Source organism: Lagopus leucura, unplaced genomic scaffold, assembly GCF_019238085.1.
Source record: "Lagopus leucura isolate 7727_CA_CO unplaced genomic scaffold, USGS_WTPT01 Super-Scaffold_100004, whole genome shotgun sequence".
Lineage (NCBI taxonomy): Eukaryota > Metazoa > Chordata > Aves > Galliformes > Phasianidae > Lagopus > Lagopus leucura.
The window spans coordinates 29,675,264-29,692,645 of record NW_024962264.1 but is presented as its reverse complement, the minus strand read 5'-3'; the positions used below and the strand labels follow the sequence as shown (position 1 = coordinate 29,692,645).

The window sequence follows — 17,382 nt, the reverse complement described above, 5'->3', positions numbered from 1 at the left end:
GGTGGCTGGAGACCACAGCCAGGCAAGAACATGGGATGAAATTGCACAGTTGTAGGAAATCCCCTTCTCTCTGTTCATTAAAAGTTGATTTAGAAGTATTTTGTTTTTGAGGTTGGAAGAAACATTTCTTCCCTGCAGGTGTTTTATTTCAGCTGAGCCGGGGCCCCCAGCCTCTAGCAGCTGTGTCCAGTTTCTCAAGAGCCTCCTTTCTCTCACTTAAACATGAGGAACTCAGGGACTTGAAATTGACGCTTCCATCGCCTCTCGCTTCCTCTGTCATTTTTCCGTATGCTTTCCTGCAGCGTATAACATCTTTCCTGACGTGCCCGTGAGCTGGGGGCGGGCGGGAAGGGGCTGTGAGGGGCTTTCCCCGCGGGAGGCAACCATTGAGCTCCGCGCCTCCACCTCCTGGCCCTTCCCCCTGAGCCGCCCCTCAGGGGCGTGAGGCGGCCGTCGTGGCTCGGGTCCCGGCTCGCACGGCCGTGCCCTCCGGCGGCCGCGGCGAGAGAGATGCGGCGGGGAGCGCTGCGGGGGTTGCTGCTGGCGGCGGCGCTGTGCGGGGCGGCGGCCCGGCCCGCGGCGGCCCCGCTGCTGTGTAACGTGAGCCTGGACAGCCCGGCCGAGGAGCGGTGGCTGCCGGTGCTGCGGCACTTCGAGCCCGCCTTCTTGCGCGCGGCCGTCGCCCGGGTCATCGAGTGAGTGCGGGGCGGGGTGGGGTGGCCGGGCGGCTGCCGGGCGCCTCCGGGCGGCGGAGAGGTTGCCCACGGTGTTGTGCCGCGGGCTCTCGGTGTGATGTAAGTAGCAGACCTCGTTCTCGCTCTCGGCTCGCTAACGCCTTGAAGCGTGTTTTGCAGCGAAGCCGTACCGAAATGGTTCCACGACGTCATTCGTCCGATAGCGGCGGAGCTGGAGTCCTTCATGCCGCAGCCCTTTGCTGGGGAAATTCGAGGGCTGTGCGAGGCTTTGGGTGTCAGTCTGGGCGACGGAGTGCTGCTCAACTTCGCCTACGAATCTACGGCGTAAGCGGCAGATAGTAGTGGGGCCTGACGGGCTGCGCGGGTTCGCTTCGGTTCGGTGTGGGAGCGCATGTGAAAGGGCAGCTGGGGACGGGGCAGATAAATTGCACTCGGCCGGGGCGCCGTTTCGTGTGTCCAGCCGAAGGCGGGCTGTGCGCGGGTCGGGACGAGGCGCAGAGCCTTGCGGCCGCTCCGCTGCCTGTTGTACGCCGGCTCGCGGTGCTTCGGCGGGCAGGCAGCGTTGTGAGCATGATGAGGCGCGTGATATTTTGACTTTCTCAGCTCTATCAGTACTCAAGAGTAAACATCAACCACGATCCAACTGTCGGTCTGCCATTATATATATATATATATATATATATATATTTACCATTAGTATTTTAACAGACAGTGCTGTGCATCACCGGGATGACAAACTTACAACTCCTGAGAAAAGGAGTTTTGAATTCCCTGCTAATTCTATCATAGAACCATAGAAGATCTGAGTTCAAAGGGATCCGTGAAGGTCACAGAACCGTGGCACGGTTTGGGCTGGAAGGGATCTCGATGCCCACCCAGTTCCACCCCCAAGCTGTGGGCTGGTGGCCCCCACCAGATCAGACTGCCCAGCATTGTAACACCTGACCTGGAGGGGATGGGATTTTGGCATTCTGAGCCACGTGGGATGTCCTAAGTTAAATACTGTACTGTTTTACTGTGTTAGACTTTTTGGGAAAGGTCTTCACTTCGTGGGTTCTGTACTCAGTTACTATAGCTTAGTTACTTCTGAAAACCTGAGCAAGTTCAGCCAGACCAGAACATTGAAATTGTTGTCATACTTTTTCGTAAAATCCTTCTTTCACTTTTTTGTCCTTTAAGGTTTTGCACAAGTATTATCGCTCAGGATAACAAAGGAAACATTTACCACGGACGGAACCTGGATTATGATTTTGTAGATATATTAAGCAAGATTACCATTGATGTGCAGTTTATAAGAAGTGGTCAGGTATAAACTGTAATTGATGTGGTTGAGTGGTGTGTTTGTGAAGCAGCAGTGTACTGTTGTTCAGCTGCACAGGCTGTGGTATTTAATTTAGTAATGAGGTTCATGACCCAAATTCACTGAATTATCAGAATGCCACCATTCCTCTCTGGGAATGTGGGATGAGTGCTGTTTTGTTTTGTTTTGTTTCTGTCTTTGTTTTTCTGGACTTCTAGTTAGGGGTGACAAATTGGAACAAATTAAACAGCATAATCTTGTGTCTCTAGATGATTATTTGGAAAGAGGAGTAGAGAGAAGAAAATGCCAAGATTCTGAAAACGAATAAATACTAGCGAATATAGGAAATAGATCCATTTTGGCAGGGAGAGATTCTAAGGTATTTTTCTAAGGCCTTCTTGATTGTCTTGATTAATTTAATTGCCAAAAATAAACTGTTTGCTAGTGCAGTCCTTGCTGGTGTGATTTTTCTTAATATTCATTTGTACTTGTAAACAGAATTTTTTCTTACTTGGCCGCTTGCCAACTGAGCAGTATTTTTTGTAGCAGTTGGTGATCATTAACAAATTAAATGCGGTGTATTTTGGTCCTCAGAGTCTTTTTATAACTTCCCTTGCAACATTTCCTACAGGGCAAAAGGTTTTAAAGAGGTTTTCAAAATGGTTCATGAAAGGCACAGGAAAAAGTATGCTATACTGTTTCAGAATGTTGCTTCTCTTTCGAAAAGTGCTCTGTTCCACAACGCTGAAATACTCCGTGTCTCCTGGTTTCAGATAGCATATCGAGGCACTACGTTTCTTGGCTATGTCGGTTTATGGACTGGGCAAAGTCCTCGCAAGTTCACAATCTCCGGTGATGAACGAGGTAAAAAAAGAAAATAAAAGCCTGCCTTCCACACTTGACTTTAGGTATGCGACTTCAGTTGATTTCTGCCTACTTCTGATCTTCTGCCGCATTCTCCCAGAAGTGAAAGCTCTATGAAGATTTTCAAGAAGGAAATGAAACTAAATAACTTCTCTGTCTCTTTGGATAAAAGCGTGCATGCTGCAGCATTTGACAGCTGCAAAGGGAGAGAGGCATTTGTTTATCAGCACAGTATCATCTGAGTATGAAAAGCGTCAAAGGAGACAGAGAACCTTGAGAAGACAGTAAAAGACAAATACAGTTTGAGGCAGCAGAGTAGATGTAAAGAGAAAACGACAGCCACGTGTAGTAAATAAACTGCTGCTTTCCTATTTCTTTGTTCCTTCCTCTGTCTTGCAATTTTCTCTATCCCCTTAAGGCAGCTTGAAAGAAAGAGTGGGAAGAGAAGCATGAGACTGAGAGCCCTATATAAATTTGGCTGTCACTATGAGTGGGAATTCTGATACGGAACACATACACCTTTTAGTTTCTGTTTCCTTTGTTACTATTGCCTTGTTGTTCTCTAGATTATTTAATTGCTTACATTCCTGTTTTTAAGATTCTGCTTCTGATGCTAGCGTAGTTATTTGATTTTTTTCAAAACTGAACTATCCTGAGCTAATACTAAGAGATATGAACTGCTCTTAATTTGTATTGAAATCACCTTGGAAGTAATATCTTCAGTTTGTAAATCCTTGCAAAAAGGTTGATTTAGAAAGATTTGCATACCTAAGTTTGTGGATGGGAACCTGGAGACAAAATCAGTGTCATCCTATTCTCCCTGCTTTATCTCTCAGCAGTGTGCTTCACTATTCAGTGTAAGAATCACTTGGGACCACAGTGAGATGGTTCAGTCAGTGGCCAAACCTATTCTGCAAACTTTTGTGAGAGATGAACCTGTTTTGTCCATCAGGGACTGACGTGCTGATGTCTGCCTGCATGTCTGTTGCTTTTTAACTACACGCAACAGTAATTCACTCAACTTATGCTAAACCTCTGCACATGACAGTTTGCTTTTCTATCTGTCACCATGCAATTGAAACAAGATTTAGGGAAATGACCTTGTGAACTATGACTGAAAAGGGAAATGAATTTAAGGTGCAGGTCTCAAGCGATAGGCATTTTTCTGCTGGCTTTTTCTGATTTTTTAAGTACAAAGCTGACCTTCATTTTTCTAACTTTCTCGAGTAGCACATGATCAATATCTATTAGCTATTTCTGTGTAATTCTTATTACTGTAAGAGTTCAGTAAGATGAAAATGAGATGATTTATGCAAATAAATGAACTGACAGATGTAGACTATCATATCATATGAACAGACTTACAATCTTTTTGGCCACATATCTACGAAGTGCTGTTCCTTGTTACAGTAATTTTCAACTCCTCCTTGTTCAGTATTCAGCCGGGGGGTAGGGCTGGAAAAAAAAGAAAAAAAAAAAACTGGTGAAAAATTGAGAAGCCAGGAAGTTATCAGCACTGGAAGGAATGCAGTAGTTTTTGATTGAAAGTGGCAAGTTCTGCAAAAAAAAAAAAAAAATCACATTCTTGTGCAATTTTTTTTTTCCCTGCAGTTTTTCAGTTCCGTTTCAGGCTGATGTTAGGTCCTCCGCTTCTCAATCATGTTTCCTACAGTGATTTGCTTGAGATCTTCTAAGTTAAGCAAAGAGCAGAAGGTCCATGCGCTGCTTACTGTGGCTTTCTTCAGCAGCTTGCTGTCTGTAGCCCTTTGCCAGATTCTTGGAACTAAAACTGCTGATGCCAATCCCAAAATCACTGTAGTTTTCTGCCTGGAAATGGGAATACTGATGGTAGCCTTGTAAGATAAATCTTTTAACTTCAGAGGATGATTTCTGATAGAAAACTCTCAGGTGGGGTGAGAGTTCTATTGCTCAGTAGCTTAAAAGGGTTTCTAATGTAGTAGAGGGAAAGACTGTAGAGCTAGGGGTGGGATGTAAACAGAAAGGAAGGCAGGAGCATAAATTTTACTGAGCATAACTAGCATAGATATGTAATAGTTTTTTCCTTTTTTCCTTTTTTTTTCCCCTCATTTTTCCTTTCTTTTCTCTTTTTTTTTTTTTCCTCAGAGGGTGGTAGCTGGTGGGAAAATGCAATAGCTGCATTTCTGAATCGAAATTACCCTGTCAGCTGGCTTATCCGAGATGTAAGTGCATCTATGTTTTAGTCTGTTTTCACAGTGATGTTTCAACTTCTACAACTCCAAGTAAATTTGATTTTTCGTCTACTGTTTTCATGGGAAATGCAATAAATGCAAAGTAAACATATTTCGGAAGTGCAAATAGATATTACCCCCAAATCAGAGCTCGCTGTTGAGTGGCAGGAGTTACACTTGTTATATAAAGCATGTTTTATGAATATTGCATTAGGTTACAGTAACAATAAATCAGTTTCTCAGATTTGTGAATTATAGCAAATTTGAGTTCTGTCTTGTAAGTGGCCTCCCTGCAGAATTGGGGTGTCTGTTGCAGACCTTATTTTTCATATTTTTTGAGTTGAAGATGCAAGTTGAAACTGTGATTGAGACTGCTAACTGCAGTGTTGCTGTCAGAAGTAATTAATGGTTAAGAATGATAGCAATTGTTTTTGGACTTTTTTCACTTTTCCTCATATGCATACATATATGTGAGTTATATATGTATATTTACTTTTTCCTTTGTGTATTTGCAAAGATGGGAGAAATGATTTCAGTTGTGAGTTGCACTCATTTCATGTTATGTTCTATTGGAAAGCTCTTTTCAAAGAAATATTTTCAAATGGTACTTTATAGTTCATTCTAACTTGCAACTGTTTCATTTTTTAAAGATGTCCCAGTGCTTAATTTTGTGCAAAAGTTTTTAATTTTTGACTGTGCTCTGTGATTTTTGTTTCATTGTGATTTCCTTTTTGCATCAGACCCTGAGCAGAGCAGAGGACTTTCAGTCAGCTGTTCTCAGACTAGCTGACATTCCCATCATTGCTGAAGTTTACTATATTGTAGGAGGTGTATCACCCAAAGAAGGCATGGTCATAACAAGAAATAGAAGAGGGCCAGCAGACCTCTGGCCTCTTGATCCTTTAAGTGGAGCGTAAGTAGAGAAAATGTTTTGTTATACCTTTTCCTACTCTCTCTTGAGTGATAGGTGAGGATAATGGGACAGCTTTTGGTGTAGATCGAGGTTCATCTCTTATCAGTGCTCACAGCTGAGCAGGGAAAGTTTGGGAGCCCCTGGAAAGAACTGTGATCCCTTCTTCTTGGGAAGGAATGACAGCACCATGTCAGGTTGGGACAAACAGAGCATTAAAGGTGGCAAAAGCTTCTGTATACATTTGTTTTTACGTAGATTCTAAAGGGGACAAGAGCTGAGGGCTCATCCTGGATGTCTGTCTGCCAAGTATTGCATGATAAAATTCAGCATTCCTAAGTTAGTTTTCACCAGCATGATAGAAGAAATGAAGGCTCAAAAATAGCGGTTTCTATGAATTTTGTGATGTTGGCAGCATAATATGAGAAGATCTGCAGCAGCTGGCCTGCAGTGAAAAAATGGCACTTAATGACTGTTATCAGGCAATATATATTGGCTCAGGTATGGCCGAATGGCCTGTTGGCTCTGTATTCTGCAAAATGAATGCTTCAGGCTGCATGCCCATAATCTCTTCTCCAATTATCTCTTTGAAGATCTAACCTTACTTTTGTTCCAGTTGGTAGTAGTTTTGCCACTAGCAGTTCAGTAACCACTCTTTCTGTGTGTGTGTGTGTGTGTGTGTGTGTGTGTGTGTGTGTTCAGAAACACAGGGAAGAGCTGTCTGAGAGAATTCTTTTTTTCCTTTTGGACATACAGAAATATTGATTCTTGGCTTTTATTAATTACCTGCTGATGCAATTTGTGTTTACTTTTATATTTGTATGTTACACCACAGATGGTTTCGTGTGGAGACAAACTATGACCATTGGACTACCCCTCCTCCTTGTGATGACAGAAGGTACAATTAGTTTGGAGCTCTGTAGTGAGATATCACTTTCATTTTTAAAAAGCTTGAAGACTTGGACATTTTCTTCTCTGAGTATCCGTGAGCTTGCTAAGCAGGCAGTTAGTTCTGTTTCTCTAATGCCACTCAGATGGGAACAGGTAAGCTAAAGGGTGATAATAACTTATGCCAGAAGAAGGTCCATATGGCGCTGAATGGCTGCAAGGTGAGAAGTCTCAAGGATATACTGTGTATCAAAAATCTCTGTATAAAGCAAAACGTAGTAAAAATTACAGGATTTAGAATCATACTGAAAGTATTTGATAGTGCTATTAAGAGACTTGTTGATGTGATAAGGTCTTTAGGATGTGTCATATACAAAAAGCTGCTGGCAGATTCCCTATTCTGTATTCATGGTGCAGTAACATAGTGACTTCAGCAATATGAGGCTACCTTCAGTCACACGGAATTCTGGATTATTTTAGGCCAAAACGGATATTTTAAATTCGAGACATTCACTGGGGAAATTCTTCTCTATTTAATCCTCTATAGTTCTTTGGAACAGTGCATGGTATTTAATGACATTGCACTATTTTCCCACAGAACGCCAGCCATGAAAGCTCTCAATGCTACTGGACAGCAGAACATCAATTTAGATACACTCTTCCAGGTATTTCTTTTAAATTCTATACAGCATGTAGACTTTCACTTTAACTGCACTTCTGCTTTGGAAGAATTTTCTTTGTTGTCAGAAGTTCAAAAGCCATGCAAGGAAGGGATGGTGAAAAGGATGTGCTGCATGATCATCTTCGGAGAATTTAAGGCTGATTTATATTTTATATGTTAAAATGTTTCTGAACTCCACACATAGTCATTTCATAATAGAATGCTGTTGTAAGTTGAAAGGGTGAGAGATGAATCCCATCACCATCATCTCTGCAATTTCATTGTTCAGGCACAATTATAAAAATTACAGAGGACAGCTAAAGTGTTACGTAAGAATGAGATTTACCATTTACTTTTGAGAATTTAAATGTTGTGTATTTCAGAGTTTTTATTAAAAAAAAAACCTGAAATGGTCTGATATTAAAAAACAGAGCTGAACAGCAAGAATACTTCTAGATTTTCCCATTATATGGTTTCATAACTTTGTCCTATGTTGTTTCTAAGTAGTCTTTTAATTACCTACTAATTTACCCAAATGACAACACTTCAAACTTTTTGTACAGGTACTGTCAGTGAAACCAGTCTTAAATAAGTAAGTATTAGCTTCAGAGATGTCAACCAGTACCTTCTACAATGCATCAGGCCAAAAACTTCCTTAGGATTTTCATGTACCTCTGCTTGAGTACCTTGTTGTTTCCCAGCTATGATTTCTGCTTGTGTATGTGGTGCTGCGTCTTCACTTCCACAGAACTCTTCCTCTTCGGTCTGTCCCTTTCCAGCTAAGAAATGGCACTTTGTTTGGCTTAGTCTGGTAGCAGGAAGTTGCTTTGTAGCAGAGAAAAATCTGACCGTTTAGGTGTTCAATCAGCAGTACTTTCTACAGTTCTTCTGGACAAGTCACTTGTGCCTTTGACTGCTGGAAATTTTAGATTTGTGGTAGCACCGGAAATATCTCCTTTTGGTGCTTCTAATGTAGCTCTGCTTGATGTGAGAAAAACTGTTAAGTAGTAAATGGGTACATAGCTTTTAGGCACTTTTTTTTTTTTTAATAGATTTACTTCTGTTTAACATTATGGTTCTGCATTGTTCTACAGATTGCACCTTTGCAGGTTATCCTTTTGTGTTACTTTTACATGGAACTCAGTACTTTCTCTAGATCAGTCACTTGCATTAGAGCTTGGCAATGGCTTCTTCAAAGTCTCTTCCTCGCTTTTTTAACACTTCTGCATATTTATATGCAGAATGTTTGTTCCACTGAAATTTGTTCTGCTGCTTTGTTAGTTTTATAAATGAATCATCTTGTCTGTAGAATGATTTTGACTCACTCATTTCTTCTTTTGCCTACCAGTAACACAGTGTATACTACAGTAATGAGTGCTGCATTTCCAGAGAAGTACCAGACATGGATCAGAACTATGGAGTGAGGAGGAGTAAATAACATGCTGGTATGCTTAGCTCCTTGTACTTCAATAAAAATTCCAGCTGACGAGTCATTGGGGGACAAAGCACTGCAATCATACTGAATTGACCCAGTCTGAATCCCTGATTCCCTTGGTTTGCTTATTGACCTTGGTTAAATACCTTCCCTAGTTGATTTAGAGATAAGAGTTAAGTACTGACTTTCTTTGCAAAACCCTTTGAGATTACTATAGGAAAAGTACTTTATTAAAAGTAGAGAGGAAGGAGTGGCTGCCGGGGTAACCTACTGATAGTTGTTTGCTAAATGAAAGCTTTAAGTATTGTTTTTACCAGCTCTACTACTGTGATACATTTGGTGTATCTTCAGGTGGCTAACTATGCCAGGAAACCCTGCTAGTGGTGAGCTGAACCTGAGCAGGTGATGTTCAGCACTTGGCACAAGCAAAGATTGAGTTTAATTTGTGTCAGCCTCTCACAGCCAACTGAACATCAGCATCCTTTGAGATTTTTGTCCTGTCCACTTTTGGAAAAAGTCAAAGTGCTTCTGCTCGCACAGTGTCTCATGTGGTAGCTTTACTGTGTTCAAAGGAAGATATTAAGTTATGTATATTTCTTCCAAGAAACTCTGGTTGTGTGGACCTGGCAGGACCATAATAAGCTGCACTGCATTTCAGATAGATTTTTAAATGTTCATTGGTGTTATATTCATAGTAGTTATATCAGACATTAGATTTTAGCAAGACTATTTCTTTTACAGATTCTGAAGAGTTTGTTTCTTTCTACGCATGTATACAGACGAGCTCTTATGTTTATCTGTCTATCTTTTTATTTCAGCAAATTGAACAGGAGAAAAGTAGAAGCTTTCCAAGACCAGCATATGCTTTTAAAAACACTCCCAAAAGCAGTACAGTTGTTTCAGATTACTAACTGGGCGAACCATTCAGGCAATAAAGACTTGTTAGTACTTTAAAGTGTTGCAGATGATACTGTTAATGAACTGTAATGGAAGTTTGATTTTATTTTAATTATATTGATGTTCTAGCAGATATTGATAGCTAAAATTTGCTATTATTGTTTTTGGGAAGAATTGTGCAATTTGAATATACTCACGTTCTGACCAATAAATAAAAAGTTGATCTATTTTGTGTGGAGTGTAGGTGTGAACATAGTGAAATAAAAATACGCAGCTGATTGCTTGATTTATGGAAACCTGTGGTGTTACTGCTAACGTCATCTATATCTGACTTGTATGGAGTCTGTGGTCATTAGCCCAGCGGCATCACTCAGTGCCCACAGTGAGCTGACATGGGTGCTGCGGAAGCTGGCAGGCCAACAGGGTTGCTGCAGATCCTGAGACTGTCTCAGCCTTTGGCCATCCTGTCCTAATGTGCTCTGTAGACCTTGCTCAGCACAAAAATTACTGCATCAGTGCAAAGGAACGTGACTCTCCACGGTGTGAATACCGCTGCAGGTATCTTTCCTCTTCAGCTGCAGTTCTCCAGTGCACAGGCTCTTCAGCTGTTATTCCTGGGCTTCTGAAAGGTGTCTGAGAGTCATGTAGTCACGTGGAGGTTCCCAAGTGATTTGAAGAGTACTTGTCCTCTAGTAGTAGGTAAGATGTTGGATCATAGAGACTTTCAGTCTGTATAAGGAATAATTTTTTGGTGTAATGTAAGAAAATGGGGCTAGAAGGAGTAGCTGTGTGCATAGCCATAGGCTACTGTGCGTTTACTTATCAGAAATTGGGAGTTGTTTAAAGAGATGTGCTGATAAAGACTTTTGCCCCCTAATAGATGAGGGAGGCTTGTGCTGGAATAGCAAGTGAGCTTAAGAAACGGTGTCATCAATGGAAACTTGACAACTCACTTTTTCTGGTGCAGACAGGTTTATTTCATTCTGGTTATGCTATGACTGCATACCATGAATTGAGGCACTTCCTGCAAACATCCAGAAATACAGAAGGATTTAGAGAGTTGAGACCGATGGATGCCTACATAAAGCTATTGGGGTACTGGATAAAATTGTGGTAAATGCCTGCTAGAATTTTAGCTAGGCGACATTCCTGAATATGTGCACTGTCATTTGCAGTGGTTGTACTCCAGTTATGCAAACTATTCCTGAGAGAGCATTCTGGAGATGTGGTCCCTTTATCTCCTTGTACTGAGTCTGGCTGAGTGTCATAACCTACTTACCTGCATCCTCTACTTCTGCCTGGATAAATGCGTGCCAGCTTTGCCTTGACCCAGTTAGTACAGCGATGTTAGCAACTGTATACCAGAACTGATAAAAGCTGAAGAACAGATGTTTCCCGGAGGAAGATGTAAATAACAGAGGCCAGGATATCTCCAAGATATCGAGATGGCAGTGCTTTAATTCACAGAGCAGTCCCTGACTCCTCGTTCCAGCAGGTTTTCGTTATGTAACTGCCACCCACAAGCAAAGACGAAATGATCCTCACAGGTATAATTTTGCATAGTCTTCTTGACCTCAGCAGTGTTAGGCTGATTACCTTCTGGTAATGGCATGCTGGGATTCTCAGTGATTTATAAAATGAAACCAATGTATTTGTTTAAATGTATACAAACAGATCAGAGTGTATAAATATTTGGGATCCGTGAATTTTCAGCAAAAGTTTTCCACTCCTGTTCATGTCTATCAGTTGTTCAGAAGTTGCTCAGGCTCACCCACAGAGCGTGTTATTGGAGGAAAAAAACAAAAAAACAAAAAAACAAGTGGAGTACAGGAGGCTAGATTTGGAGAAATGCAGTTTTACTTCTGTTCCTTTTGCTCTTTTAAAATATTTTCTGGAAGCTTTGTATTGTGTTTTATCACTGCATAGATGTCCAGGCATCCTGACTGCCAACAAAATGAAGCTTTACTGAAAGTATTTATTTACTGATTCCTCCAATCAGAAAGATTTACATAACTAGTTGAATTATATGCTAAAAAGATGAACAGTAAGTTTACAAGCCAGATGATTTAACCCATTAAATGTTTCGGGCTCTTTTTGTGTAAGAAGTGAAATCTTTTATAAAGAATGCAGAGAGACTGGTTCTTATTTTATAGCTTAAAAAAAAGCCAACAACAATGGTGGCTATGTAAGAAAACATTAAATGTAGCGCTGGTTATTTCTGGTGGGTTTTGGTTCTTTGTGAGATCTGCTTGGTTTGTTCTTTAAAAGAAAGGAACACTTGTAGTTACTGGAATTGCTCGCTGCTCATCCTTGTCTGACATTTCATCTGCTTTGCGTGCTGGCTTTTTAGAGAATGGGAAGTAAAACAGCTTTTCTGCTTTCTCAAGACCAGTTTTATGTCAGAATTGATAAGTAATAAATAAAAACTAAGTGGCATTACCCTTGCTTCCTCTGTTCTTTCATGTCTGTAGCCCAGGCTCCCTAGTTATAAAGCACCAAAGACTTTTCGGCTCAACATGGAGAACAGGTGAAATGTTTATTTCTTTTTCTTTGAGAAATCCGCACTTAACAAAAAGCATCTTGAAAGTGTGTAAGAGCTCATTCTTTAAGATGAGAGAGGCCAACCTACCGTCTTTCTCATTCCTAATCCTCCTCAGTAATCCTAATCCATTTCAGACCTGTAACCTTTCTTAAGCATCACATGGGAGAACGTTCTTAAGGCTGCTCAGAACAACTGCAGTAAATAAATCGAAGGATCTGCGCTCCCTGCACAACAACACGTGTTTTATTCTGCAGCTCTTGAAGGCAATGGCAGTTTCTTCTGCATGCCTAAGGGAACAATTTAATTATTCAGATATCTGAGGAGGAGTTTCTGAATCTGTAATCAAGTAAATCAGAGACTACTGATCACTTTGTTACTGAATGGAGATTATATAAGAAGGAGGAAAAAAAAAGTGGAGAGCAAGCTGCTTTTGTGCGTATTTTAGCAAGTCCTTAAGCTAGCAATTGGTGGCAAGGTAAGTTGTATTTTTCTTTTCTCTGTAACAGGGTTTTTTGTTCAGAAGTAGCCACTCGGCACCCATAGTTTGAGGTGAAATGTCCTTTTATATGTCAGGGTGTATAAATCTATGGTTGGGACTTTCTAAGTTCTCCTTTTTGGCTTTGCTGTACCTGTGCAGGTGCAGAGTTCAGCGCATATATAAAATAAATTGTTTCACCATCATGTTTCCAGCTATGAGCAGCGCCAAGTCTGATGTACACGTGGGACATGAGTACTTAATCTAGGAGGGAAAGGAAGGATCATCACTTTCTCTAGTGCTAGTGAGCATTTTATTCTTGTGAAAATTATTTGACTTTATTTATTTCGTTGGTGGCTTCTAAGTGCCATGTTGATAAATTTTGTTTCACACCTTTCTTTCCCTGTTTTCTTCCTAGCAAACTCTCAGTGAGCGCATTTTGTTTTCTTGTTGCCTTCCAGATTCTATTTACCTCTTCCCTCAGTCACCCAAATGTCTGTAAAATGTAGTAGTGGGGACTCAGTTGTGCATGGGATATGAAAAATGTGTAGTCTTAGTTAGGAAATGTGCTGCTTTGATGTTAGCTCCATGTGCATATCAGGAGGCTTTTGATTCACGGGGGAGGAGCCCCAAATTCTGCACAGATCTGTAGTCTGGACAAGCTCAGTGCTGTTACAGTGCATAGAATTTGATTCAAAATGATGTCACTTGCATTGGCTTTAAAATGATAAAATTAATACTTGCAAAAAACCCACTTGCAATGGGCTTTTGTTGTTGCTGTTTTGGACTGGTAATTTGTTCACGTTTTGTTTGTGGGGTTCTTTGGTAGTTTTTTTCTTTAATTGAGACACGAGGATTTATGCAAGTTTTCCTTTATTTGCTTTTGTGTGTTATTATATCATAGGGTAGTATTAAGTCATCAGCTTGTGTTGCAAAATCAAATATATTATCCCATGGCTTGGGAAATGATGTGGAGTACAGCTGTTAGATAGTTCTGGCTTTCCAGTGCTGACCCAGGTGAATGGGAAACATGCATCTCCTCTTTGCATCTGATCTTCTGCTGTTCTGTTAGTTGTCTATATCCATGTGCAGCTTTTCAGTCCATATGTTTTTTAATGTTTTAGTTCTGATGTAACTGCATACGTGAGGGCTCGCCACCTGTTTTACTTAGCGTGTGTTTGTTAGAGGATGCTCTATGCAGCACTGCATCCCAGGGGAGAGTCACAAGCTGAAGGCAAATGAATGTATTGCAGCTTCTCAAAAGAAGTGCAGGAAGCCTGTTTCAGAAGATTTCTGAGTGCACCAGACAAAACCTCATCATCTCCACATGAGGGGAACAACAGGAAGAACAAGACAAGGAATAGGGAGCCAACTGTCTCACATATGCATCGTTTTATCTCAAATACATATGTAATCTATATTTGAGGCAATGCCACTGTCATTGGGTATTTCAGCCTGCATTTTATGGGTCAACTTTTCTTTGAAACAGTTTTAGGTATAGGAAGGATGAATTTCACTGTGGGGTGGATGAGGAAGGATCACAGGTGCTGAGCAGTTGGGTTGACTTCATTTCTTCCTCACTCCTCCCACCCCTGAAGCAGGTTTCATTTCTTTGGATTCTCTGATTTATTGCATTGCGCTCTTTTGCTCAGGCTGGGGCCCTCAGAAGAATCTGAGACAACAAAGTCAAAAAGTGGCTGGCTGCAGGAATTGCTTGGGAGAGACCTTTTAAACAAATAAGAGAACTAGGTAGGAGCACTCTACAGGCGCTCCTAATACTCGATCATCCCTCTGTTTGGATGGCCAGAACTTATCCTTAAAGTAGGACTGTGCAATAGCAAATGGTTGAGTTGGTGTTGTCTGGTTTTGCTGGAAAGGGAGGAAATAAGGAAGAGTTTTATTTTGTGTCTCCAACAGTGATCTCAAATTCAAGGTCATATTTGATCAAAACAGATACGTGGTACCCCTGAACACACTGTAGGTATTTACTTAAAATGTGTTTGTTGTTGTGTTTGTTTGGTTTTTTTTTGTTTGTTTTTTGTTTTTTTAAACTGATCTGGCAGAGTTCTAGCTCCTAAAAAATGAATTTTTCTCATGCTGGTATTTTTAAAGGTATCTTTAAAGCATCCACCTTCCTTTGAGGCTGGCAGTGTCAGGTCCCTGAGGTGCAGCTAGGCACACAGGTTGTGTTGTCCTGCCCTGTGGAGCAACAGTTGGCCGCACTAGCTGCCTTTCTGGGCGCTTTTTTTGTTTTTTTTTTTTGTTTTTTTTTTTTTTGAACTGGCCTGAATCTGCTCCTGTGAATTAATTGCTCCCATTTAGTAGGCAGAGCATGTCCTCTGGTGTCATCTCATCTAAAAGGAACCCGTGCTGGGCTGTTTCAGATCGCCCTGCTGCATATACCAGAATGCAGTGAGTAGAGATGGTTGGAGATGTCTCTAGAATGAACCATTCTTTTGAGCTGTTAGAGGATATAGCTCATAATTGTTGAAATCTTCAGATGTGTCTCTTTGGGAAGGCATTTTTCTTTGAATATCCATACGGGAATTGTAAGTCTACACATAGAAATTCTGAGCTTGAAAATCTGTTCTTCCTGAAGTGGGATGTGCCATACAGGAGGAGACAAGGAATGGCCTTAATTGCTTGAGCTTTGGATTTTTTTGTGTGCGCAATTGTCTGCTTAAGTAGTTAATAGTCTGAAAAGCTGTCAGAGTAACTGCGTTATGGAACATAAATACTGTAAAGCATCAGATGTATTTGGGCATAATTTGCAATGATTTCAGGCCACTTATGGCATTGATATTAAATAATGTTAAAGTAGAGTGAGTGATATTTTATTAGCAACATTGTGAAGTATTCTCCTGTTGCATCATCTGTACATCATGAAGTTGTGCAGTTCAGCATTCTGGGCAGGACAGAAAACTTCAGCGTTTTATCCATCTAGAAACTTTCTGTGCTGACATTTAGTTCAGTATGGATCATCTCCCTGAGCAAGGAGTGCACATGGACCTTACACAACACCGGATGTGTCCCTTCAATCAGTGTTTCTGCCCATCTGTGTAGCTATTTTGAGAGGAAAGATGTGGGCTGAGTAGAAAGAGAGCGACTAGGCAAAAGGGCTGCAAGAAGTGAGAAAAGGAGAAGGGATTCTCCCTTCTCAAATGGGAAGAAGTGCCTCTACAGTCCTACTGTTCTGGCCCTTCAGAAGCCTTTGAGATGTGGTCTCCTGCTAGCACCAGACCTAGCATTGATTAAGGTAATTTTTTCCTTCCTTTCCTTTCTCGGCTTTCTCCCCTGTACCCAGTTCTGGGTTAAAAAACAAACAAATACAACAAACAAAACAAAACAAAAAAAGCACCAAAACTTTAAAATTCTTTGTGATACAGCCTGGAACTACTGTAAATAGTAGCACATGCAGTTTTATTTTTCCTATTTTCCACTCCTCCCAGAGGAAATGTCTGACAGTGGAAGGCACCCTGATTGTCCTCAGTGAGAGGTTTCAGAATTTTGACCTGTTCTTGAAACAGGATCCTTTTGCTCTGAACAGAGCAAGCAGTGAGGTTAACACAAGTCTGGCTGTCCTGTCCCTTGATGCTGGCCAGGATCTGAGCAGTTGATGGCATCGGACGCCCCCGCACTCAAGCAGATCCGCAAGGTGAAGAAAAGCAGTTTTTATTTAACAAAGCTGATTATTTTCTTATGATAGCTAATTGTTATTTTAGACTTATCCCCCCTCGTGCTGTGGAACTGCAAATAGATTTAAATACCATATGTGTGTTCATCCCTCATAACAAGAGTTATCCTTCACAGAAGGATTTATGCATGAATCTTTGCAGATACTGAAGAGCTGCCAAATCAACTTATTTACCAGATCAGTATAAAAAGATATTTTTCTATGTGCTGTACAATATGCAGTCATGGAGTATTTTAGCACTTTTTGCCTTATTCAAGTGCTTTAGCTGTGCATGTGTGAGGGAAGAGGTATCATTAGGATTCAGAGCTGACGTCTGTTCTCAGAGCTCAATCATGCTGATTTTCTGGTAGCATTTGAAATGGAGGTTCACATCAAAGACAACCATATTGCTAAGAGTTTAGAAACCTAAAATTAAACATGTGGAACATTGTGTGAATACACAAATGCTTGATTTATCCATCTACTGTACAATTACAGTAACTAGATGTGTAACACACAAGAAGTGTCAGAATTACTCCTATTCATACAGCTGACTTGAAATTTGAAACAGTAAGACAGGAATCCTTGCATCAGATGGTCTAAAAGACAACCAAGTAGCTGGAAATACATGTTAGCAGAAAAGATACTTTGGTACAAGACAGGAAATCCGCTTGTTGATCTTAATAAGTGTTAATATATTTAATTATAGACTCAGCACTGTGGGACATGTTACAGCAGTTTGGATTCTGATCAAATGCTTTCCTGCACCTCTTGTGTGGCTTTGGTGATACTGGGCCAGACTGTGGCATTCTAGGAGTACCAGTTGGAAAAC

General features: G+C 41.0%; 1 protein-coding gene across 1 annotated transcript; it reads left to right on the top strand.

Annotated features, from left to right (window-relative positions):
• The first annotated feature begins 510 nt into the window (after positions 1-510).
• NAAA (N-acylethanolamine acid amidase) lies at positions 511-11,896 on the top strand. Its single transcript, XM_042870872.1, has 11 exons — positions 511-695; positions 855-1,019; positions 1,875-2,001; positions 2,769-2,859; positions 4,984-5,060; positions 5,810-5,982; positions 6,815-6,877; positions 7,466-7,532; positions 8,092-8,120; positions 8,877-8,973; positions 9,782-11,896. The coding sequence occupies exons 1-10, from the start codon at positions 511-513 to the stop codon at positions 8,950-8,952; spliced, it is 1,053 nt and encodes a 350-aa protein (XP_042726806.1). The 3' UTR covers positions 8,953-8,973; positions 9,782-11,896.
• Positions 11,897-17,382: the final 5,486 nt, after the last annotated feature.